This window comes from Geotrypetes seraphini, chromosome 4 (genome assembly GCF_902459505.1).
Source record: "Geotrypetes seraphini chromosome 4, aGeoSer1.1, whole genome shotgun sequence".
NCBI classification, from domain to species: domain Eukaryota; kingdom Metazoa; phylum Chordata; class Amphibia; order Gymnophiona; family Dermophiidae; genus Geotrypetes; species Geotrypetes seraphini.
In genome coordinates, this window is record NC_047087.1 from 301738095 (window position 1) to 301763348 (window position 25254).

Here is a 25254-nt window from a genome sequence, read left to right on the forward strand (position 1 = left end):
ACATTTCCAGGCAATTACATTTCAAAGCTAATTGTTAGACAGACATTGGACTGGCTGTGCAAGACATATTTCCTAAATAACATTGTTTTGATTTATTTCCGGAATATTCTATAATCCGATATGGCACCTAAGATTCTGACAACATTTTTATCTAGTTTTGATGCTTGGAATGATAGTAGGCCTTCTAACATTTTTTGCCTTTTTGGGGGTTTTTTTTTGCTTGAGTGGTAAGAAAAGGGGTTCATGTTTCTCCGTGGCCTTTTTGCTTATGTCAATGTGAGTATATTGTTCAAAAAAATGAGGGCTTAGCCCTTTAGGGCCGGATTCTGTAACTGGCAACCCAGTCGATGGCTGCCGATCACCTGTCAATCATTCGAGGGTGCCGGTTCCAGAATTGTGCCTAATCAGTCAAGATGGGTAGCTAAAATGTAGGCCTGGAAAACCCTGGCCTACATTTCCTGCTTATCTCTGCCGCTTGGCCACAGCAGTCATAAATCGATCATGGCAGGGGAATTTATCCTCAATCAGCAGAGCCGGCAGAGCTCCCTGAAGCTGAGTCAGGAGTCAGGCCTGATTCTGTAGTCAGAGCCCAAGCCGGATCGCCTGTCAATCGTTCAAGGATGCCGGTTACAGAATTGCGGCTTGGGGGAGTCCCTGCAGCTGATATAGGCTAGGCCTGAGAGCAAAGAGGGTGGGTCAAAAATTAAATCTCCACCTCCCCCCCCCCCCCCAGTTAAAACAAACCCAGATTTAATTTCTGTTCCTCCCCTCCTCAGCACCTGTTATGCCATGTGTTGTGCCATGGCTGGCCAGGGCATGGCAGTTATGTGGCCACTTTGGCTAATAGGTGTGAATCTTCATGTCTGCTTGCTTTTTAGCTGCAATCCTTGTCTTACATCTGTGCAAGACATTTAGGCAGCCTTACAACTTACTTTCGTGAGAGCAAGTTGCTTATTAACTTGTATCATATCTCTTATACTGTTTCACGTCTTACCAGGCAGGGCCAAGGAAGGTTTCTCATGGTACTGTAATTAGGAAGAGCCTGAGCTCATTCCATCTGTGAGAGTTAGGAGATAAGGGAGACACCTGTTGTTACTGAAGAAACAGCAGTGTCTGTGTGTGTGAGAAATTCAGCACTTTCTGTGCTATAAAAGACTGATAGTCACAGACTGGATTTTGAATCTTGCTGCAACCGTGGGAGGGCCATGGACTGTACCTTTCCCTTGATCGTCTAGATTCCCGATCAGTATTGGAAAGGGGCGTGGCAGACATGGTGAAGTATTCTCTTTGGTATATATAGATATTCTCTGCTTATATCTTGTATATTATCTGCATTATTTGTATATTATCTGATGTTTATGCAATAAAGAATCATATTACTCTGAAGCTTTGTTGGAGGTGACTTCTACATACCCTTGTTAGATAAATATGTGGCAGAACAGCGCCCTCCAAGGTAAATGGCATACTTGTGCTGGCAGGGATCCCCAAGCCACGTCAGCCGAAGACTTTCTCCCTGCCAAAGAGTTTACATGTTAAATGTCTGCCGGCACTATCCCAGAGTCGTTGCTGCCAGCCTCCATGCAAGCATGAAAACTGAACATGTGTGAGGTTGGGAGCAGCCTGCAGCCGGGAACAGTGCCGGCTCCAGGATGGTGCCGGCAGCTGCCCAACATGTAAATTCTTTTGGCGGGGAGGAGGTCTTTGTCGGCTGGCGGGGCTTTGGAATCCACACCAGCATTTTGGAATCCACCAAATAATATTTTGGTTGGGCCTGAGCCCAACCATGATAATGCCACTTTTTCAGATACACCAGGTTTATGGCTGATATATCTACAGATACCTAAATTTTAGGCATAGCATTACCTGGTTAGGATAGTATCCTATAACAGAATCTGGGTGTAAAGGTTGCCCAAAACAATTAGTTGATATGCACAAATGATTTAATTGGAGCTGATAAGCACTTAATTAGCACTAATGATTTGGGCACCAATCTGACTATGTGCTATTGTGTAACCATGGGCACCTGAATTGGATTGGGCACAACTTAAAAGGAGGTGTGGAAATGAGAATGGAATGGGCAGATTCTAGGGTCCACCTTGGGGATTAGCGCCCCCAAAAAGGACCTGCGTGTCATTGTAGACAATACGATGAAACTTCCCGCCCAATATGCAGCGGTGGCCAAAAAAGCAAACAAGATGCTAGGAATTATTTTAAAAAGGATGGTGCGACCTCATCTGGAGTATTGCGTTCAATTCTGGTCGCCTTATCTCAAGAAAGATATAGCGGCGCTAGAAAAGGTTCAAAGAAGAGCAGCCAAGATGGTAAAGGGGATGGAACTCCTCTCGTATGAGGAAAGACTAAAACAGTTCAGCTTGGAAAAGAGACGGCTGAGGGGAGATAGGATGGAAGTCTACAAAATCCTGAGCGGAGTAGAACGGCTGCGAGTGGATCGATTTTCACTCCATCAAAAATTACAAAGACTAGGGGACGCTCGATGACGTTACAGAGAAGTACTTTTAAAACCAATTGGAGGAAATTTTTTTTCACTCCGAGAATAGTTAAGCTCTGGAAAGCGTTGCCAGAGGATGTGGTAAGAGCAGATTGCCTAGCTGGTTTTAAGAAACGTTTGGACAATTTCCTGGAGGAAAAGTCCTTAGTCTGTTATCAAGACACGGGGGGAGCCTCTGCTTGCCTTGGATCGGTAGCCTGGAATGTTGCTACTCTTTGGGATTCTAAAATCTTGCTGCTTTTTGGGGATTCTGCGTGGAATGTTGCTACTCTTTGGGTTTTCGCCAGGTACCAGGGACCTGGGTTGGCCACTGTGAGAATGGGCTACTGGGCTTGATGGACCATTGGTCTGACCCAGTAAGGCTATTCTTAGGTAGAATTCACAGAAGTTGCATACAGTGTTACAGCATAATGGGGATCTGTGCGCAATTTGCGCACCAGGATTTGTACCAGGTTTTAGCTAGTGTAAGTCCTTGTGCCCAAAGTTGTGCACTGAATTCGGCACTCAACACTATTCTATAAAAAGTGCTTATCTCAAAGTGCCCTTGATAGTATAGCACTGAGCACCGAATTTGATCAGTGCCCAGCTTCTGGCACCATCACTAGCATCTGGGCCAGAACACCCTTTGAACGTTGACCTCAGAGTTGGTACCTGTTTCAGATCATCTGCCGCTCTTTTCTTTTCATCTGCCGTGTCTTTAAAAGGTAAAATGAAGAGCTCTGCGGATGTTGGCAGACCAGGGAGAACCGCTATCAGGACGTGTTTGCTGTGGATTCCCGTTGCCTGGAACACAGAACATTGGAAGTAAACCAACAGCATTACAAAAGACGCTCAGCATCAAAACAGAGCTTTTAAGGAGAGGCTGGCTCTGTAGATCATCACAGAACACTATGGACTCCTTTTACAAAGCCGAAGTAGTGGGTTCTGGCAGCCCATTTGTCACAAGGAAATCACTACCCTGGCTTTCTAAAAGGGGCCCTATATCAATGAATTTACTTTCACTTGCAATACTGAAGGCCTCACTCAGTGGCGTAGTAAGGGTGAGCAGCTCTCAAGGCAGTGGTACCCCTTGCCCACCCTGTTCCCCGCCCCCCCCCCTGCCACACGTGTGCTCCCTGGCCAATCAAAATCTTAGGCCACTCTCAGCACATTCCAGAATGCACTGGGAGTCAGGCCTCAGATTCTGGTTGACCCAGGCACCTATGGGAGGGGCCTTAGGTGCCTGGGCCAATTAGGGACTTAGGCCCCTCCCTGGTACATCCCACGATGCACCGGGAAGGCCCACCACTTTGGTGAAGGTGGGCCTCCCGGCCGGAGGCTGAAAGGGTCCCTCCAGCTGGCCAACTGCAAAAGGTAGGGAGAAGGGTTTGGGTGGGCTGGGGAAGGTGGGGGTTCGGGTGGGCTAGGCGGGTGGGGAGCTTCCGGCAGGGCTAAGGTGGTTCCAGCTGGGCTGGGAGGTGGGAGTCAGGTGGTCTACCTTGGTGGGGGGAGGGTTTCGGGGTGTACAGCAGGAAGAACTGGGCATTTCTGTTGCCAGTGATCGTTGAGGGGGGTGAGGAGCAGGTTTTCTGGGCTGCTGAACTGATTGCTGCTGCCACGATCAGCTCAACGGCCCGATCTGGAACTTATACCTGTTTTGACTTGGTCTAAGTCAAAACGTATAAGTTCCGTCCAGGCACCTTGTTAAACTTTTCGATTATGGCTGCCAGCTGACTAAATCTAATCTAATCTAATCTGTAATTTGTGCATCACGCTATACCTGTAAAGGTTCAAGGTGATTTACAAAACAAAATTGGAGGATACTTTGGTCTATGCAGAGATCACAGAGGAACGTGGAGACAGAATTATTCAGGGCATTACATTTTATAGAACATTCCAGGCAACAAGTTAAAAATATGGAACTCTAAGGAAACTAGACATAGCAAGGAGGTGTAGCAGACAGAGGACCTAAGGGAAGCTTGATTCTTTAAATGGCGTCATTGTGTGATTGACACATGATCGTCAACAGCACCGTTTAACGAAGCCGGGCCTTAGCTCCTAATTGTGCTGGACCTGCTGTCAACATGAAACATAGAAACATGATGGCAGATAAAGGCCAAATGGCCCATCTGCAGTAACCATTATCTCCTCTTCTCCCTATTGGCTAAGGCTCTTAACATTTGCATCTCCTCTCCTTATTGGCTAAGGCTCTTTACACCTGCATTGTGATGTCATAGAACTTTAGTAACATTGAAACATAGAAACATGACGGCAGATAAAGGCCAAATGGCCCATCTGCAGTAACCATTATCTCTTCCTCTCCCTATTGGCTAAGGCTCTTAACATTTGCATCTCCTCTCCTTATTGGCTAAGGCTCTTTACACCTGCATTGTAATGTCATAGAACTTTAGTAACATTGAAACATAGAAACATGACGGCAGATAAAGGCCAAATGGCCCATCTAGTCTGTCCATCTACAGTAACCATTCTCTCTTCTTCTCTCCAAGAGATCCCACTTGCCTATTCCAGGCTTTCTTGAATTCAGACACAGTCTCTGTCTCCACCACCTCTATCGGGAGACTGTTCCATGCATCTACCACCCTTTCCATAAAAAAGTATTTCCTCAGATTACTCCGGAGCCTATCACCTCTTAACTTCATCCTATGCCCTCTCATTGCAGAGTTTCCTTTCAAATGAAAGAGACTCGACTCATTCACATTTACATTACGTAGGTATTTAAACGTCTCTATCATATCTCCTTTCTCCCGCCTTTCCTCCAAAGTATACAGATTGAGATCTTTAAGTCCGTCCCCATGTTTCGCCCCTGGCTGCATCAGGGAATGGTCCTAGCCCTTAACACTAATCATTGTGCATGATTAGTACGGGAGTCCTTACCACTTAGAAAACAGGTCTTAGTAAGTGCTCCCACACTAAAGGCCATGCGTTATTGGAGAAATTAGCACATGTCCATTACTAGAGGAAACTGGAAATGCATCCATTTTACTGCTCTGCACAAAATGGCCTCCTGAGCCTGATAGTGCCGGCCTCCTTTTTTGTGCAGCTTAGTAAAAGGCCCCTGGGACTTAAGTGGATTCCTGTACCTCAAGGCAAAAATTAAATTCATTTTTAAACAATGCAATAGAAGAAAAAAATTTGATTAAAAAAAAAAAAAGGATTTGAGTGGACCAATGATTGAGATTAAAAATTACAAAGGCGCTAAAAACCACGCAACAGTTTTGTAAAAGGGGGAGGGGGGTAAAAGATTTGGGTGCTTACTGCTCTCCCTCTCCTCTGAAGGTCCTTCTAAAATTAATATTTTAATTTATGCTTACATTAAGAAGTTTAGGTTCCTTTGCTTTATTCCGGAAAGTTCTGAAAACATTTTGATTGCTAAACATTTTGGAAATCAACTATTTCAGTCTAATTTTTTTTGTCATATTTATGTATTATGTTTTACATTATTATAAACCGAGTCGAGCTCCTCTTGGTTGATGACTCGGTCTATAAAACTAAGGGGTCCTTTTATCAAGCCGCGCTAGCGGGGTTAGCGCATCGGACATTTCATCACGCGCTAACCCCCGCGGCCGGCTAAAAAACTAACGCCTGATCAGTGCAGGCGTTAGAGGCTAGCGCGGCAGGCGGTATAAAGGACCCCTAAGTTTTAGTTTATTTATAATCTGCTTTTCACAAGGCGGCTCACGGTATAAACACGCATAATAAAATATTCATATAATACATTTAGAGACACAAACAAATAAGCGACCAGCGCTTACACCATCACAAATGCCTTGATATCCATATTTCATGTTACAGAATAAGCGTCTTTTCCGTAACTTCTTGAAAACATCAAAATTACTCTGTTTTCAAATGTGCAGAGGTAACCGATTCCATTCCTGGGGGTCCAGCACTCAGTGTTACTTAGGACTCCTTTTACAAAGGCGCGCTAAAAATGCCGCGCGCACTAGCCGCTACTGCCTCCTTTTAAGCAGGCGGTAATTTTTCGGCTTGCGCGCGCTAATCTTGTACGTGCGCTAAAACTGCTAGCGCACCTTAGTAAAAGGAGCCCCTAGTGCAGCTTCACAATCAGGAGAGTTCTTCAACTGATTTCTTTGCATTATTGCATAATTATTTCCACCACTTTGGTTCTTTGCATATTTTATGTATTGAACTTCCTGGACCCCTGAGGAAGAATTGTTTTTTGAAACACGGACTGTGTCGGGTCCAGCACGCTTTACAACAAGAACCAGCCTTTGGATATAATTACTATTTTTATTTTTATTATCATTTTTTATTTCTTTTATTGATGCTAATATATATAGGTTTTTATGACATTTATTAAATAAATTCCTGGACCTTGTATATGGTCTGCAGTTTTCCCTTGTTTTTTTACGTTACATTTTCACTGCAGTACCTGTTGGTAAAATTTTTTTGCTTGGCCCCTGCAAGAGAACATGCTTACACGTGAGGCATTCAGTCTCAGTTCCCTTATTGATAGCACAAACAAGTCGCCATGATGAACAGAACGCAACTTGGATAGTGGGGCATAAGCCTGAATAGAACCCACCAAATTTGCAGGAGCCAAACCGTGCAAACACAAATAAACTGTCACAAGCAGTCTAAAGTATATAAGGTCTTCTAACTTCAACCATGTCCTTTCCACACGAAAAACAGTCCTTACCACTGAATCCTGAGCACCCTGTAAAGCAGGTAAGCCCAAGAGAACGAGACTGAAATAATCAAGACACGATAGCACCATCGACTGCAAAATGAACTTAAATGTGCTTGCAGGCAAATACGGATGAAGCCTATGAAAAACCGGCTGTCTGAAAAAAAAATCTTTGTTATCAACTCCTGAACGTGGCTTTTAAATGTCAATTTTGAATCCACCACTACGCCCAAATGCCTAACATTACATTACATTACATTAGGGATTTCTATTCCGCCATTACCTTGCAGTTCAAGGCGGATTACAAAAGAATTATCCAAGATGTATTACAAGAACTTACAAAAAAAAAAAAATTCAGAGAGCTATAGGGGAGGGGGGGTGTTCCAAAGCTGTAAAGGCCCAGGGGTTTCGTGCACCTGTGGTCGCTTTGATGTGAGAGATTGGTCTTCTCCTATTCATTCTCATATATTGCTTTCCCCTCCCTAAAACTCTGTCACTCCAATAAATTCTTCGACAAAACCTTCGCCTTCCAGGTCGCCAAACTAAACCCATGGATAGCCCAATTAATCTTCGAGGCTCCAACCTACCTCAGCTTTAGAAAATTGCTCAAAACACACCTCTTCCAACGCCACGACACTTAATTGCCTCCTCCTCAAAGAACCCCCCCTCCCCCTCCCCTTTTTTATCACGCCCCTCCCCCACCCACCCCCCCGATCCACTCTATCCTGCCCCCCAATTTCATCTACTTCGTTGCCTGCATCCCTGTTCAATTTTACACTTAACTCTATGTAAATCTGTTCAATTCATACTTAACTGCATGTAACTTTGTCTAATTAATGTGAACCGCATGTAACTATGCATGTAACCATGTTTAATCAATGTAAATCTGTTCAATTCATACTTAACTGCGTGTAACCATGTTTAATTAATGTGAACCGCCTAGAACTCACTGGGTATGGCGGTATACAAGAATAAAGTTGTTATTATTATTATTATATGACCTTAATAAAATAGACATACAATAGATGCCCAACTCCAAAGTATGCAAATAAATGAGGTAATGTGTTGCCGAGTCCATTGGTCATGCTTTTCTTCCCTCAGTTTCAAATACGAGGCATTGCGACTTAAACACTTTTGCTTTAGTACATTAGAGTGTTAAGAATGAAAAGGAACTCAACACGTCTTCATTTTACAATCTGGGGTCAATTCCCTCTAATGCGCAACCTACACCGCTCCTAATATGAAGGCACTTTTGGAAAGTAAATACGCTAGGAGGAACAAGTAAAGAACCAGCTGCTGGATTTTTTTTTTTTTTTTTGCTAGATTCAGAAGGTAGTTGAAATCCCAGCAACGCTAATTAGCAGCACGTTTCCAGATGGTGAACAGCAGGTGAGAAGGCTGTGGCTGGATGTGCCTTCCCTCTGGAGGAAAAAGTAGCAGGGAATAGGAGGAATCGCCTGTTGTACCCCTGCCAAGTTCCTGCAAGGTGACGGATTAATTGGCCGGCCCAGCTAAAGGGCAGCTTGCGGCACTACCACTCACTCGACGCTGCCTCTGGCTGTTGCCGTAGGCACTTTTAGTGCTGCATCTAATTCTATTAACCAGCAGTAGGAAGGGAAGAAGGAGCGGAAGATGCGCAGCCCTCGTCTTTATCTGCCATTAGAAAAGCGATTCAATTAGTCCAAGTGCAATTAATTAGACAGGGATGGGAAACACAGCTTCCCTCATTTGGCGGGGGTGTTGTTTTTGAAGAATCACAAACAAGTAAACTGTGGAATAAAGTTCAGATTAATCAAGGGATCGACCGTGCAAACCGCATCTCAACCCTTTGAGCTCTACAGAGTAAAGCCAAAGCGCTAAAGTCGCAGAGCTCTCTTGAAAGACAGCTGGCCTCTCCGATACACTGTGCAGTATTTCTGAACTGCCTAGGCAGCCTTCACTGATTAAATTTGCTATTGATATTCTCTCTTTCTATTAAATTGACAGGTGCCCGCACGGTTCTTCTCAAGGAGCATGCATGAGAGCAAAGATGGTGTGATGAAGTATGTCAGACTCACTTAGGGTTACCAGATTTTCCATCTGGAAAATCCAGACTCCTAAACCTACTCCCGGGTCTGCCCAGCCCCACCCAGCCACGCCACACCACGCCCCAGTTCTTCCCCCTCAGACCTCTGATCCCACCCAGCCCCTCCTCCAATCCCGCCCCCCCCTCACTGCCTGCTCTCGTCGTGCATGCGCATGGCGTCATCGCCTCATATCCGCGTATGCCCTGCCCTAAGGAAAGCTTTTTAAAACCCGGGCAAAGTGCCGGGTTTTGAAAAGCCGTCCGGGGAAATCTGGATGGTTGATTACCCTAGATTCACTGGCTCGGACGGGATCGCAACCTCACCCTTCACCAGTGACATTCACCCAATCAAATCCCATAGCAAGTGCAGCATAGTTAACTGCTCTGTGGCGTGTCATAAACCGTGTGCCGCGGCAGATTTCAGGTGTGCTGTGAGATGCCGGCGAGGAGGAGAGGCGTCGTCTGACTGCTTACACGATGGGTCCCTCGTAGCGAGAGGCGCGTCCTGGTAGTCAGTCAGCCTGCGCTGGCGCCTCTGCTCTTTTTCCTCACCTCTCTTTCAATAGCACATCCCCAACACGTATGCCCCCCCGAGATAGGCAGGAGGGATGCCCACTCCCTCCTGCTGCTGAACCCCCAACACAGATGCCCCCACAATACCAGCAGGAGGGATGCCCCCAACACAGACATCACCCCCAAGATCAGCAGAATAAATGCTCACTCCCTCCTGCTGGTGGACTCCCAACATGGACACACCCTCTGAGATCAGCAGGACGGATGCCCTTCCTCTCCTGCCACCAGATCCCTGACACCCCCACTCTGAACCCCCTACATCTCCCAACACCCACAAAATACCCAAATCCCCCACTCCTATACCCCCTGAAACCCCAATACCACACCCCAGCATCCCTAACAGCCCACCTCAACAGCCCTGACACCCCTATCCCACATGTACCTTTAGGAGTAAGGCTGGCTGGAAGGATACCTACTCCCTCTGGCCGACAGGCCTGCTTCTTCAAAATGGTGGGCCCAGTGGCGTACCTAGGGTATGTGGCACCTGGGGCCCATCATTTTTTGACACCCCCCCCCCCCCCCCCCCATGTAAAAAATTTTTTTTTTTTTTTTTTTTTTGCAATAACCATGAAATGGAATAAATGGTCAGAATAGAAACAGGCAGTGAAAATTTTCTTTTATTGAACCTCATATATGTAACCATTATTCCAAACATAACATAACATAAATTATGTCTAAATTGTCATGACATTAGAAGTACATATGGAGTAGTTGCAGGTGATGCTTGGGACAGTTCTGATTGTGTTAGTTCGGTTTTATGTGTTTTTTGAATAGAAGGGTTTTTATTTCTTTTTGAAGGTTTTGCAGTCTGTGGTTGATATCAATTGGTTGTAGAGTTGGGGGTCGAGTGTTGCAGCTCGAGGGGTGTCAAAGTCCCTCCTCGAGGGCCGGAATCCAGTCGGGTTTTCTGGATTTCCCCAATGAATATGCATTGAAAGCAGTGCATGCAAATAGATCTCATGCAGATTCATTGGGGAAATCCTGAAAACCCGACTGGATTCTGGCCCTCGAGGACCGACTTTGACACCTGTGGCCGCTAGGAGGTTGTCGAACAGTTTTTTTTCTTTTGACGTTTTTGGTTGGAGGGTGTGTGAATGGTGCACAAGTTCTCCTATGTCTGTTTGAAGTGGATTGAATTATTTAGCTGAAGAAATTAGTTACCCCCCATTCCACACACATTAATTCTCACATAAGTTCCCAGAAAAAAAATACATTAAAATAAGAAGTGAAAACAAAGGCCCCTACAGATGAGAACATAACATAAGAATAGCCTAACTGGGTCAGACCAATGGTCCATCATGCCCAGTAGCCCATTCTCATGGTAGCCAATCCAGGACACTAATACCTGGTGAAAACCCAAAGAGTAGCAACATTCCATGCTACCGATCCAGGGCAAGCAGACACTTCCCCCATGTCTTAATAACAGATTATGGACTTTTCCTCCAGGAATTTGTCCAAATCTTTCTTAAAACCAGCTACACTATCTGCTTTTACCATAACTTCTGGCCACTTCATTTTTAAGTTTAGATCTTTCCTTTCAAACAGAGACCTTGCTAGATGTCAAATACAGCACAAGGTAACTTCACATGGACTTAGCTGTGCAGGAAATGTGAATCTCCTCATACACCCACCATATAGTGCAAAAATGTGCAAAGGTCTGTTTTTTTTCTTTCGATCACTACATAGCCTAATGCCACACAAGCAGCGCTGTTACAAACATATTATGTAGGTCAATGCTAAGGATAACAAAGTTTCCTTCCTTGGACCAGAAGGAGATAAACCACTGGAAGAGATCCCAAAACAACACCCAAAGACCCACTCAGTGTGTGAATCAGTTGAGTGGAGTGGACTAACTGGGGGGTGGAAATGGGCCCGGAGTTTGCTCAGCAGAATTTCCCAGACCACCTCTTCCTCTCAACACATTGACACGCTGCCACCATCACCACTAGGAACACCTCACTGGGTAGGCCAGCTATGCTATAAACTTTATAAAACACATTATTATATTTTCTTATAAAGCACATATTTTAACTGACCTCTCTGACATCCTCAGCCTTTCCATTCACAAAAATAGAAGGAAGAAAAGTTCCCATTTCCTGCTGTCTCATGTCCCCGGCCTATACAATATTTTTTTTCTGCAGACCCTTCAAAAGTCTGACCAAATCCTCGTTTCACTTGCATTATAAAGTACTGAGGATGCCATCTCTCCCCAATCCCAGGTCCTAAAGTCTAAGACAGTAGCGCAAACTAATGCTGCCAGATACAGGAAAAAAAAATTTTGATTCGATTCAGCCCTATTGAATTGGTTTTTCAATTCGATTTTCCTGTCCAGTTGGGTGATTTTTTTCAAAACTCCTGGTGGGTTTTATAGCTTTTTCACCCCCTTTGGCTTCTCCTAACCACACTGGCGCTGTGGTGTAAATAAAATAAAGAAACAAAAAGGACTTTTCCTCTTTCTGTTAAATCCTAGCTCACGTTTGCAGTCCAACACCAGCTCTGGCAGGATACACATTTCAAATCTGACATGTTATAATCACAAAACAGAAAATAAAATTAATTTTTCTACCTTTTGTTGTCTGGTTATATTTCAAATCTTGTTGGTCCAAGGCTCTGGTTTTCTTCTGATAACTTGCTTGCCAGGGTCTCCTTCTTTCTGCATGCTAACCATCCATCTGCCAACTCTGTCCTCCCTTTCCATTTCCCTTCCCTTCCCAGGAAGTCTGGTATCTTTCCTTTTTTTCATCTCCCTCCACAGATCCACCTTTTCTTAAATACCCTTTCATCCGGCATCTCTCCCTCCTTCCCCACCATCCCAGAGTCCACCATCTCTCCGTTTCTTTTCCTAATTACCCTCCTATCCAGTATCTCTATCCCTCCTCCACACCATCCCTTGTGTCCAATTTCTCCCCCTTTCTGTTCCTTCCCTCCCTAAATCCCATGGTCCATCATCTCTCTCCCTCTCCTCTATTTTCAGACCCATTATTTCTTCCCCCCCCCCCAAAGTTTGGCATATGCATGTCTCTTTGAACACCCCCTTCCCTCCGTGTACTTCTAAATCATGGTCCCCCCCCCCAAAGGCCTGTCCCCCCTTAAAGGTCTGCCTGTCCCACCTTGAAGGCCTGCACCCCCCTTGAAGGCCTGTCCCTTCCCCTTGTAGGCCTGTCCCCCCCTTGAAGGCCTGCCTGCCTGTCCCCCCCTTGAAGGTCTGCCCCCCCCGCAGGCCTGCACCCCCCCGAAGGCCTGTCCCCCACTTGAAGGCCTGTCCCACCCCCTTGTAGCTTCTCCCCCCCCCCTTGTAGGCCTGTCCCTCCTTGAAGGCCTGCCTGCCTGCCTTTCCCCCCTTGAAGGCCTGTCCCCCCTTGAAGGCCTGCACCCCCTTGAAGGCCTGCACCACCCCCCTCGAAGGCCTGCACTCCCTTGAAGGTCTGCACCCCCCCCGAAGGCCTGTCCCCCACTTGAAGGCTTGTACCACCCCCTTGTAGCTTCTCCCCCCCCTTGTAGGCCTGTCTCCCCCTTGAAGGCCTGCCTGCCTGCCTTTCCCCCCTTGAAGGCCTGCACCCCCTTGAAGGACTGCACCCCCCCCCGAAGGCTTGCACTCCCTTGAAGGCCTGCACCCCCCCGAAGGCCTGTCCCCCCCTTGAAGGCCTGTCCCACCCCCTTGTAGGCCTGTCCCCCCTTTAAGGCCTGCCTGCCTGCCTTTCCCCCCCTTGAAGGCCTGTCTCCCCCTTGAAGGCCTGCACCCCCCTTGAAGGCCTGCACCCCCCCTTGAAGGCCTGTCCCCCCCCCTTGAAGGCCTGTCCCCCCCCTTGTAGGCCTGTCCCCCCCCTTGTAGGCCTGTCCCCCCCTTGAAGGCCTGCCTGCCTTTCCCTCCTTGAAGGCCTGTTCTCCCCCTTGAAGGCCTGCACCCCCTTGAAGGTCTGCACCCCCCAAAGGCCTACACCCCCCCCGAAGGCCTGCACCCCCCTGAAGGCCTGCCTGCCCCCCTTGAAGGCCTGCACCCCTTGAAGGTCTGCACCCCCCCCCCGAAGGCCTGTCCCCCCTTGAAGGCCTGCCTGCCTGCCTGTCACCCCCTCCCCCTTGAAAGCCTGCTTGCCTGCCCGCCCGCCCCACCCTGAAGGCCTGATGCCCCGACCCACCCCGAAGGACCGCTCGCCCCCCTGGCCTCCCCGCACCACCTATGAACAGCCGCAGCAGGATCGCGAAGTCAGCGTCAGCGATCCCTGCGCTGCTTCCTGCGCCACGGTCCCGCCCCTCCTCTGACGTCAGAGGAGGGGCGGGATCGCGGCGCAGGAAGCAGCGCAGGGATGCTGACGCTGACTTCGCGATCCTGCTGCGGGCTGCTTCACAGGTGGTGCAGGAAGGTCAGTGGGGCGAGCGGTCCTTCGGGGGTGGCGGGGGACTGAACGGCAAGGCCGGGAACACCCCCTTAGGGCTGGTACCCGGGGCGGCCCGCCCCCCCCCTAGGTACGCCACTGGGTGGGCCTTCCCCTTCCTGGTACATCCTGGTATACCCTGGGAGTGGCCAAGACTCTGATTGGCCCAGATACCAAAGGCCATGGGAGTGGGCTCTCAGGGGTGCTGGGGTGGGGTGTTGGGGGTTTGGGGGGGACTGACGGCAGGAGCGATTGGGCATCCATCCTGCCGATCTCAGGAGAGACATCCATGTTAAGAGGCTGCTGGCAGGAGGGAGTGGGCATCCATCCAGCCATGTGGGTGTCGGGGGTCCTCTGCCACTGCTGGCTCAGCTTATCGTGGCAGGGGTATTCACCCCCCAATCAGCTGAGCTGGCACGCCTCCTATTTGCATCAGAACATTTACCTCGCCAGCCCAAGCTAAAATTCTCTAGCGCTATTTAGTAAAACCCACGTTAATTAATAAATTAACTTCAATATTGAGCTTTAACAAGCTCATAATTTAAAAAAAAAAATACAATTTAATTAGAAGATCGGTGCCTATCTTCTTAAGCGCCATTCTACAAAAGATAGGCGCATGGTACCTAGCGATGTCTAACACCAAAGTAGGCGTGTTTAAGGATGAAGAAAGATTTAGGCTCCACTATGTACCATTCTCTAAAGGACTTATCTGCCTAAAATGTAGGTTTTTTTAAACTCTGGCCTAAGTTTTAAGTTAAGCACAATTCTGTAACGGGAGCCTGTGATAGACATGTAATAGGTGCCTAACTTTAGGCGCCTATCATTTTTATGCGCCAATTACAGAATCTGGCCCTAAGTAGCAGGGACATAAACACGTGAGAATTTGTGAGAACACTGCTAAAGATATGCCCTGAGCTCTCCGTCCCTCAGATAAGCCGCTCGTAGCGGTACCCTTCTCCTCCACTGCCAATTCCAGATTTCATTCCTTTCATCTAGCTGCCCCCTATGCATAGAGTAAATTACCCGAGTTTATCCGTCAAGCCCCCTTCCCTTGTTTAAAAGCAGACTGAAAATCCACCTTTTTGATATGGCCTTCAATCCATAACCCTCCTCCTCTGCCCTCCAACCCAGCCAGCTGATTAACCGTTCCCCTTAACTGTATCCATGACATCCTGTTTGCCTGTCTTGGCTGTTTAGATTGTAAGCTCTTTGGAGCAGGCACTGTCTTCTTTGTGTCTCTACAGTACTGCGTGTGTCGGGTAGCGTTATAGAAATAATTCATAGTAGTAGTAGTGCGAAGAGTTTCAGTCTTTGGGAAGCAGAGCTGCGACTGTGATGTCATAATGCCTCATTCCACCAATAAGAGACAACCTCATCAGTGATGTCACAATGGCTTCATTGTCCTGTACTCCCCTCTGCCCTCCAACCCAGCCAGCCAATTAACCGTTCCCCTTAACTGTATCCATGACATCCTGTTTGTCTGTCTTGTCTGTTTAGACTGTAAGCTCTTTTGAGCAGGGACTGTCTTCTTCTTTGTGACCCTGTGCAGCGCTGAATGCGTCTGGTAGCGCAATAGAAATAATTAATAATAGTAGTAGTAGATTCTGAATATGGTAAATACTTAAGAGTACCTGATTACTATTCAGGGAATTGTAAACTGCTTTGGGTGAATCTCTTCATGAAAAAAATGGTTAATAAATCCGGTCTAGTCCAAATCTAGATCATTCTAGATTTGCCCACCTCTATTTTATGCTTACCTCCACCAAAGCTTTTTGGATCACTCTACTGATGTCACGTCTCCACTCTGGGATATTTGGGTTGTAGTCATCCAAATTTGGAGAAAATGATAAACGAAGTGATTGAAATTGTTCTAGAAAAGTAATAGTGAAGAATCAGTAATTAACTCCAGAATACAGAATATCACCCATGTATATGTAGGTCTTTTTTCTTAATTTTAGGGTTCTGATGCATGTAATAATTCAAGCTCTTTATTTCTTTAATTAGGATAAATTAAAAACAGCGAGTCTGGTGTATATACAACATAGCATTCTTAGAAATTTCTGGATAAACACACAGTGCAACACAAAAAGGGAGACCGAATGATCCACAGTAAAAAACAATCCAAAGATAAAAGCAACAGACTGTGGATGTGGATGTTCTGAAAGATGATTTTTATTCGCTCTGCACAATAAAAACAAAAACAAATAAAAGGCTGAAATATTAATACATGTATGATTGTCCTGACGGACCCTACACAGTGCGGGTTTCGGCGAGACTGCCTTCCTCAGGGGATGTAGGATAGTGAATCAATCACTGTTTCAAAATCGGCCAACAGCGATTGAATCGCTATCTGTAGTGAATCTGGGCCTAAGTAGTGAATTTAAAACAAATCAGAGAAAATATTTCTTCACTCAACGTGTAGTTAAACTATGGAATTTGTTGCCAGAGAATGTGGTAAAAGCAATTAGTTTAGAAGGGTTTAAAAAAAAATGGGTCAGATAATTTATTAAGGGCTCCTTTTACAAAACCGTGCTAGAGCCTTAATGTGCGGAATAGCGTGCGCTAAATTGCCGTGCGTGCTAGCCGTTACCGCCCCCTTTTGAGCAGGCGGTAGATTTTCAGCTAGCGCAATCTGGTGCGTGCGTTAAAACCGCTAGCGTGGCTTTGTAAAAGGAGTCCAGATACAAGATATCGCTAAAACCTGCCGCTTCTTCCTCTATAATATTACCAAAATCAGACCCTTCCTCTCTGAGCACACTACCAAAACACTTATCCACACCTTCATCACCTCGCACTTAGACTACTGCAACTCGCTACTCTCAGGCCTTCCAACTCGCTACTCTCAGGCCTTCCACTTAGCCATCTCGCTCCCCTCCCTCCAATCCTTCCAGAATTTTGGCTGCACGACTCATATTCCAGGAGAGCTGCTATACTCACGTAACCCCTCTCCTAAAGTCGCTTCATTGGCTTCCCATCTGTTTCACACTACAATTCAAATTCCTCTTACTGACCTACAAATGCACTCACTCAGCTGCCCCTCACTATCTCTCTTCACTTATCTCCCCCTATGATCCTCCCGGTGAGCTCTGCTAGGCTGGTAAGTCCCTCCTGTCTGTGCCCTTCTTTTTAACCTGCAACTCCAGACTCGGTCCGTTCTACTTTGCTGCGCCATACGCTTGGAACAAGCTGCCCAAATCCCTACGGCGGGCTCCATCTCTGGCAGTGTTCAAGGCCCAGTTTAAAGCCCACCTCTTTGAGACTGCTTTCGACTCCTATCTCCTCTTACCTTGGGTTCTGCATCCTAAATCCTATATGTCACGTCTGTCTCTCCAAGTTAGACTATAAGCTCTTCTGAGCAGGGACTGTCTAGAAATGTCAGAACGTACAGTGCCGCGTACGTATTTCAGCGCTTTATAAGTGGTAAGTAATAGTAGTAGTAGTTGAGGACAGAGCTTGCAGGAAAAGAACTAGCCGGGATGGGAAAATGAGTTCACGCGGGGATGGGGAAAAATTTGTCCCCTTATTCTCTACTGAAGGCTGAAGGGCCCCAAGTTGGGCAGCAGCAACATAGTGGAGCCATACACTGCACAGGAGAGGGTAACGGCAAACCACATCGGTACTCTGCCATGATATATCGCAGGGTGGATTCCTCACTGTGCACGTTGCCATGAGTCAGCGGCATGATCCATCTTATAAAGGTGACTTGTGAACTGAAATGCGCTTATAAAATTACCCCCAGGATGCCACATCAGCTTTGACACTTGATAAATTTCTCCGCAAACTGTACACTGATCTGTGTAATTCTACTGTAAAATATACAGGTTACATGTACATCTGGACACCACCACAGCGCCACCCTATGGTCATTCCAGGTAATAAAAAAATGTGGTTGTTAGCACATACTTTTACCAGTATAGAGCCCAGACAAATTTATAGGTACCTAATTCTGCAACTTAAATTTTGTTTTATCTGCAGAAATAGCTTATAATATGTTACTTTTCGAAAGAGCTTGCTTCAGAAACATTTACCGTATTTTCACGTAGATAACGCGCACCCGTATAAAATGCGCACACGGGTATAGCGTGCGAAAAACACAAATCTATGTACAGAAATTTTTATATACCGCGCACACCCGTATACCGCGCATGCTGCCCGACTCTCCCGTCGCCGCCCGACTCTCCTTTCGCCCGCCCCGACTCTCCTCTGGCCACCCCAACTCTCCTTTCACTCGCCCCGACTCTCCTCTCCCCCTTGAAGTTCTGTCCCCACCCTGAAAGCCTGATGCCCCCCCGACGTCCGATTCACCCCCCCCCCGCAGGACCGCTCGCAGCCCCACCGCAAAGGACCGCTCGCACGCACCCGCACCCCGAAGGACCGTTCGCACGCACTCCCACCCGCACCCCCACCCTGAAGGACCGCTCGCACCCCCACAGGCTCCCGACCCCCCCCCCAATCATGTAGAAGCTCCTACCGGTGTCCTGCTGCTTCCTCTTGGCGGTCCCGACTCCCCGACACGATCAGGGCAAGAGGGAGCTCAAGCCCTCTTGCCACAGCCAACCGCGGCACCCCCGACACGATCGGGGTAAGAGGGAGCTCAAGCCCTCTTGCCCCAGCCAACCGCGGCACACCCGACACGATCGGGGCAAGAGGGAGCTCAAGCCCTCTTGCCCCCCCCCCCCGACTCCCCGACACGATCGGGGCAAAAGGGAGCCCAAGCCCTCTTGCCCCGCTGACTCCCCAACTCCCCGACAATATCGGGCCAGGAGGGAGCCCAAGTCCTCCTGGCCCTGGTGACCCCCCCCCCCCCCCGCTAGTTGTTCGGGCCAGGAGGGAGCCCACACCCTCCTGGCCACGCGACCCCCTACCCCCACCCCGCACTACATTACGGGCAGGAGGGATCCCAGGCCCTCCTGCCCTCAACGCAAACACCCCTCCCAACGACCGCCCCCCCAAGAACCTCCGACCGTTGTCCCCAAACAGCTCAGAACAGGTAACAGGTTAAACATACATAGTAAATAGTTAACGGTTACAATTTAAGCTAAACTAAACTAAACTAAACCTTAAGTTTGTATACCGCATCATCTCCACAGAAGTAGAGCTCGGCACGGTTTACAAGAATTGATATAGAAAGGAACTACAATGAAAAGTAGAAGGACTTAGAAAGAGAAGTTTAGAGGGACTTAGTATATCGAAGAGGGAGGGGTCATTGCATTTTAGAGAAAAGCCAAGTTTTCAAATGTTTTCGGAAGAGCTGGAGGGAGGTCAGGCTTCCTCCCTGGGATGGTTTGGGGGGCGGCTGGGGGGGGGGGGCAAGTCTTGACTGATCTAAGAGGCTCAGGAATTTCAAGGATGGTGTTGACTAATATGGAAGAATACAGGGGAGGTTTAGAGGAACTAGTTCAGGGAGGTTGGGCAAATTTGGGGTGAAGGTGTTTCCTACCTAACCCTTCAAGCTGGCATCTGCATGCAGTGGTGTAGTAAGGGGGAAGTGGGCGGGCAGTCCGAACCCAGGCACTGTCTTGCTAAGGGCATGGCATCTGTCCTCCTCCTCTGTGCCCCCTCCCCCGCACCTTCCCTGCCCTCCACTGCCGTGCGCCCGCCATTTTCCTTTCCTCGTACCTCTGTAATGTTCCTGGCGCGAGTGCTAGCCTCCGACCTACTGTCGCGCCTGCGTCGGCTCTTCTTCTGACATCACTTCCTGGGACCTAGGAAGTGATGGCAGAGGGAAAGCCCACGCAGGTCGGGGATTGTCGCTCACGCCAGGAACGTTATGGAGGTATGGGGAAGGGAAGCAAAGTGTGTGTGCGGAAGTGGGGGTAGGGTATGGGGAAGGAACATATAAGGGTGGAGAAGAGGGCAGGAGAAGGACGCCACTCCCTCGAGCGCCTCTCACCCTCACTACACCACTTCCTGCATGTATTTTGAAGCAGGTGTAAAAGGTAGTATTGAAAAGATCTGTTATATAAGCCCACCCAATCTCCCCCTAGCCATGCTTCATGGTATGGATCTCCATGGGTAAATAATGACTTTGATTCGAACTTGTAGCCGATCTACAAGTATACATGCCACTCTTTCTATGCAGGAATGCTTTCAGCAAAGCCCCCTAGGCATGTATATTGTCTTTATAGCATCGCCAAAATATAGACACCTATTAGGACGTCTGAAGAACTAGGCAGCTTGATATAAATTGCTCTCCACATGCCTTCAGAATTATTTGTAATTAACACAGAGTGTTTATTTCTTTCCTTTCCCCGGCACAATAAGGGTTCTTTGATCCCCTAATTCCTGCTAAGCATTATCATTTACTCTACAATTTCACACCTTCTACATCTGGTGTAACAGCAAGAACCCTTGACCATACAAACCCAATGAATGCATCTAGTACAATCTAGCAGAGTCTACAATTGCAATATCCTTTTAGCAACAAAAATGCTTTTTCCTTGGTCCGAATGAATACGGCTTGAAACAATGGCATTGTCAATGGTTCTCCTTGATCACAGCTTTCTGCTACTGCTGTTCTATTGTGGGGGAGGGAAGGGGGGGGGGTCAGTAGCCATTGACAGTAGCAGCTCACCATAAACAGCAATTGTCTTTGTGTCCTGCAGAATGGCATTCCCTGCAGAGACCTGTACTGTGATGGTGTTCATTCCCTCCGCTGCAAATGCAAATGAGATGCTCCCCTCCAGGGTGATCAGCGGCTGGAAGAGAGAGACATCGTGAATGCTACAGCAACATCAACTACCGCGTTTCCCTGAAAATATGACCTATCTCGAAAATAAGCCCTAGTTATGTTCCTAATATAAGCCCTACCCCAAAAATAAGCCCTAGTTAAGATTGTCCCCGAAGCCCCCCAAAATGTCCCTGATACTCCCTGACTCTATTCCTGACACTAATGCTGCCTGATTCACCGAAAAAATTGAACTCGTCAATTCAGCGACCCCCACCCCAGTAAAATTTGACATACCACTGCTCCGAGGCCTCCTAAAGCAGCAGCGGCAGCCGAGGCCTCAGTGATGTGGCAGAGGGAAGGCTCCGGCGGGGAAGGCTGCGAAGCAGCCCGTTCAGAGTGCTGCTGCAGCTGCTGTTTTTGGAGGCCTCGGAGGTACGGCATGTCAGTCTCACAGTGGGAGGGTCGGTGGGGATCTGCTGCACAAGAGGATGGGTGAGAGGGAAGGAAATATACTGCACAAGGGGGGGGGAGAGAAGCGCTGTGGCCAGCGAATCGGGCAGCACTAGTGTCAGGGATGGAGTCGGGGAGTGTCAGGGACATTTGGGAGGGTCTTCGGGGGTCGATATTATCTAGGGCTTATTTTTGAAGTAGGGCTTATATTAGGAGCATCTTTAAAAATCATGCTTGGGCTTATTTTCAGGATAGGTCTTATTTTGGGGGAAACACGTATCTACGTTCTTTAACTATAGATCAGGGGTCTCAAAGTCCCTCCTCGAGAGCCGCAATCCAGTCAGGTTTTCAGGATTTCCCCAATGAATATGCATGAAATCTATTTGCATGCACTGCTTTCATTGTATGCTAATAGATCTCATGCATATTCATAGACAACGTCAGCATCTCATGCGTATTATAGACAACGTCAGCATCATATCTATGCTATTTGAATGTTCTGATTTGTGCTTATTACATGCTTCATAAGTATTATGTCTCCTTGTTAACATTTCTGAACTATTTCTTGGCAGTCCTATTAATAAGTTTCAGTTTACTGATTTTGACTTTACCTCATTCATTGTGTTCACGGGCCATGTCGGATTTGAAATGAAATTGCTTCCCTGTGAATGTGATTTCGCTTTGTAATTTGGTCACCAAAAAACAAAGATTGCTGAGCACTGTTCTCTCTAAGTCAGTGGTCTCAAACCCGCGGCCCGGGGGACACATGCAGCCCGCCAAGTATTATTTTGCGGCCCACGGTCTGTACTAGTGCTGCCCGCTCTTTGCAGCGTCCTCCGGCTTCCCCCCTGGCCTCCCGCTCTTACCGTCAGATAATTACCGCAGCCTGCAGAGAGGATCGCCAGTGCTGTAGCGATCCTTGCAGGCTGCCGTCGTTCTCAGAAGCATGTTCCCTCTGCCGCGATCCTGCCCCTGAAGTCAGAAGAGAGGTGGGACCGCGGCAGAGGGAACATGCTGCGGAGGCCTATGGTAGTTTGCAAGGAATGCTACAGCACCGGTGATCTTTTCTGCAGGCTGCGGTAATTAGCTGAAACTAAGACCGGGAGGCCACGGGAGGGGGGGGGGGGAAGCTGGAGGATGTTGCAAAGAAGAGAGGAATATGCAGGCCTTCGGGGGGGGGAAGAAGATTTATAAACTATAAAGAGTTTTACTCATGCAAAATTGTCATTTCTTTAATAAGACATTGACTATTTTTTCTGCGGCCCTCCAAGTACCTACAAATTCAAAATGTGGTCCTGCAAAGGGTTTGCGTTTGAGACCACTGCTCTACGCTGAGTGGGAGTTCTCTATCTACAGTCTTACCAGTGGAGGGTGCTGTTTCGCTATCACATTTTCAATAGCAAGGGACAGACAAATTCCATGGGACTCCAGGGAACCTGGTTTAGGGTTACCAGATTTTCTGTCTGGAAAATCTGGACCTTTAGTCCCACCCTCAGGCCTGTCCAGTTCTACCCATCCCCACCCCATCATGACCCGGTTACACCCCGTCATGCCCCTGATACCGCTCCCAAGCCCACTCTAGCCCCGCCTCCAATCCCACCGCCCGCTGCCTGCTCTTGTCGGGCAGGACATCCACATATGCGCGTATGCTCTCCTGCACAAAGGAAAGCTTTTGAAAACCCGGACAAAGTGCCGGGTTTTGAAAAGTCATTCGGACCCCTGGGCATTTCCTCAAAAGGAGGACATGCCCGGACGTCTGATAACCCTAACCTGGCTATCCCTAGCGACCGAAAACACAATATTGAAATATTGCCCCCTTGTGGTAGCAATGCAGCCGGAGGACTCCTGCTTAGTTCAGAGGGAACAGTGGTGTTCGGTGCTACTCTATAGATGACGTTCCAAGCCATGTGCCATTTATAGAAAACATTGACAAACAAGTATGGGATGAACACACTCCCCTTCCCCTCCTGAAATGGCACGGGGACACCAGGAAATTCTTTTTCACTGAAAGGGTGGTTGATCGCTGGAATAGTCTTCCACTTCAGGTGATTGAGGCCAGCAGCGTGCCTGATTTTAAGGCCAAATGGGATAGACACGTGGGATCTATTCACAGAGAAAGGTAGGGGAGGGTCATTGGGGTGGGCAGACTAGATGGGCCGTGGCCCTAATCTGCCGTCTATTTCTATGTTTCTATGTTTCTGTGATCACTGTCATTCCAAATTCACCCTCCTATCAATCCTTCAAGAAATCAATTAAAACCTATCTCTTTGATAAATTTCTCTGACTACTTCCTGCCTTGTACCTCAGAAATGCTTCCGAATATACCTAACTACTAATGTAATTTGAAAGTTCCTTCTGTAACATCGCTGTCTGTGTACAGTCTCTTCCTCTGTAAACCGCTCTGAACTGCTTGTGGTATTGCGGTATACAAAAATAAAGTTATTATTATTATCTCTAATCAGCAACTAATGGGTATACATTGGAGAACTAAGGCCCATACTGGGCAGACTTGTATGACCTATGTCCCGTATATGGACATTCAGTTGACGGGCTGGGGAGGGTTTCGATGGCTGGGATGGTTAAGATGGGCTGGAGTGAACTTTGATGGAGACTCCAATAGATGGAACCTAAGCACACTACTGGCCTAGAAATATCTAAGAAAAAGGACCATTTAACTAAATAATTACCATATTTTCACGTAGATAACGCGTACCCGTGTAAAATGCGCACACGGGTATAGCACGCGGGGAACACAAATTTATGTAATAAAATGTTAATATAGCGTGCACACGCGTATACCGCGCATGCTAAAACCTCCTCCTGCCTACTCCAAACCAGCATCCTTCCCCCCCCCCCGCTCGCGTCACCCCCCCTCCCCCTCTGATCCAAGATAATCTGATCCGGCATTCCCCCTGCGAACCGGCATCCTCCCCCCTCCCCCCCACTCGCGTCACCCCCCCTTCCCCGCGATCCTACATCCCCCCCAGCACCGCAAATACAACTCTTACCCGATTGGGCACCGGCACCAGCACCAATGCACAGCATGTGCCAGTGCCAGTGCCTGAAGATCCTCCCTCGTTGGTTTGGGCTGGGCTGGGCCGGGCGGTGTGAGAGAGATCCTCTTTCTTCCTCTGCTGGGCTGGACTAGGCTTTGAGCATTTGCGAATGCTCAAAACCTTCTGGTCTCGCTCTTTCCGAGATAATGCTCAAAGCCTAGTCCAGCCCGGCAGAGGAAGAAGGAGGATCTCTCTCGCACCGCCCGGCCCAGCCCAGCCCAAACCAACGAGGGAGGATCTTCGGGCACTGGCACTGGCACATGCTGTGCATTGGTGCTGGTGCCGGTGCCGGTGCCCAACGGGTAAGAGTTGTATTTGCAGTGCTGGGGGGGATGTAGGATCGCGGGGAAGGGGGGGTGACGCAGGCGGGGGGAGGGGAGGATGCCAGTTCACAGGGGGAATGCCGGATCAGAATGTAAAAAAAAAAATTGTAAAATGCGCTCACACGTATAACGCGCATGGTTATGCACGGTTTGTAAAATCGTGTAGAACGCGCGCGTTATATGCGTGAAAATACGGTAATTTATGGAGCATGTATGGTTGGGCAGATTGGATGGTCCACTCGAGTTTTTATCTGCCGTCGTTTACTGTTACTATGCAATATATGTTTACAATATACTGTTACTATGCAATATATGTTTACTGGGCAGACTTGTACGACCTATGTCCCGTATATGGACATTCAGTTGACGGGCTGGGGAGGGTTTCGATGGCTGGGATGGTTAAGATGGGCTGGAGTGAGCTTTGATGGAGACTCCAATAGATGGAACCTAAGCACACTACTGGCCCAGAAATATCTAAGAAAAAGGACCATTTAACTAAATAATTACCATATTTTCACATGGACTCTTAAAAAATGGAAACGCGAGAATACAACCGAGGCTTGGAACAGTCACAAAGACGACCAGAAGAA

General features: G+C 47.8%; 1 protein-coding gene across 1 annotated transcript in view; it reads right to left on the reverse strand.

Moving 5' to 3' along the window:
- Window positions 1–25254, reverse strand: part of LOC117359849 (VPS10 domain-containing receptor SorCS1-like) — a 304368-nt gene that overhangs the window by 38957 nt on the left and 240157 nt on the right. Inside the window, exons 16-18 of the mRNA XM_033943225.1 lie at window positions 20740–20863; window positions 15923–16035; window positions 3161–3292 (exon numbers count right to left, since the gene is read on the reverse strand). Of these exons, the coding sequence (XP_033799116.1) occupies window positions 3161–3292; window positions 15923–16035; window positions 20740–20863 (369 nt within the window). The remainder of the gene's footprint in view (window positions 1–3160; window positions 3293–15922; window positions 16036–20739; window positions 20864–25254) is intronic.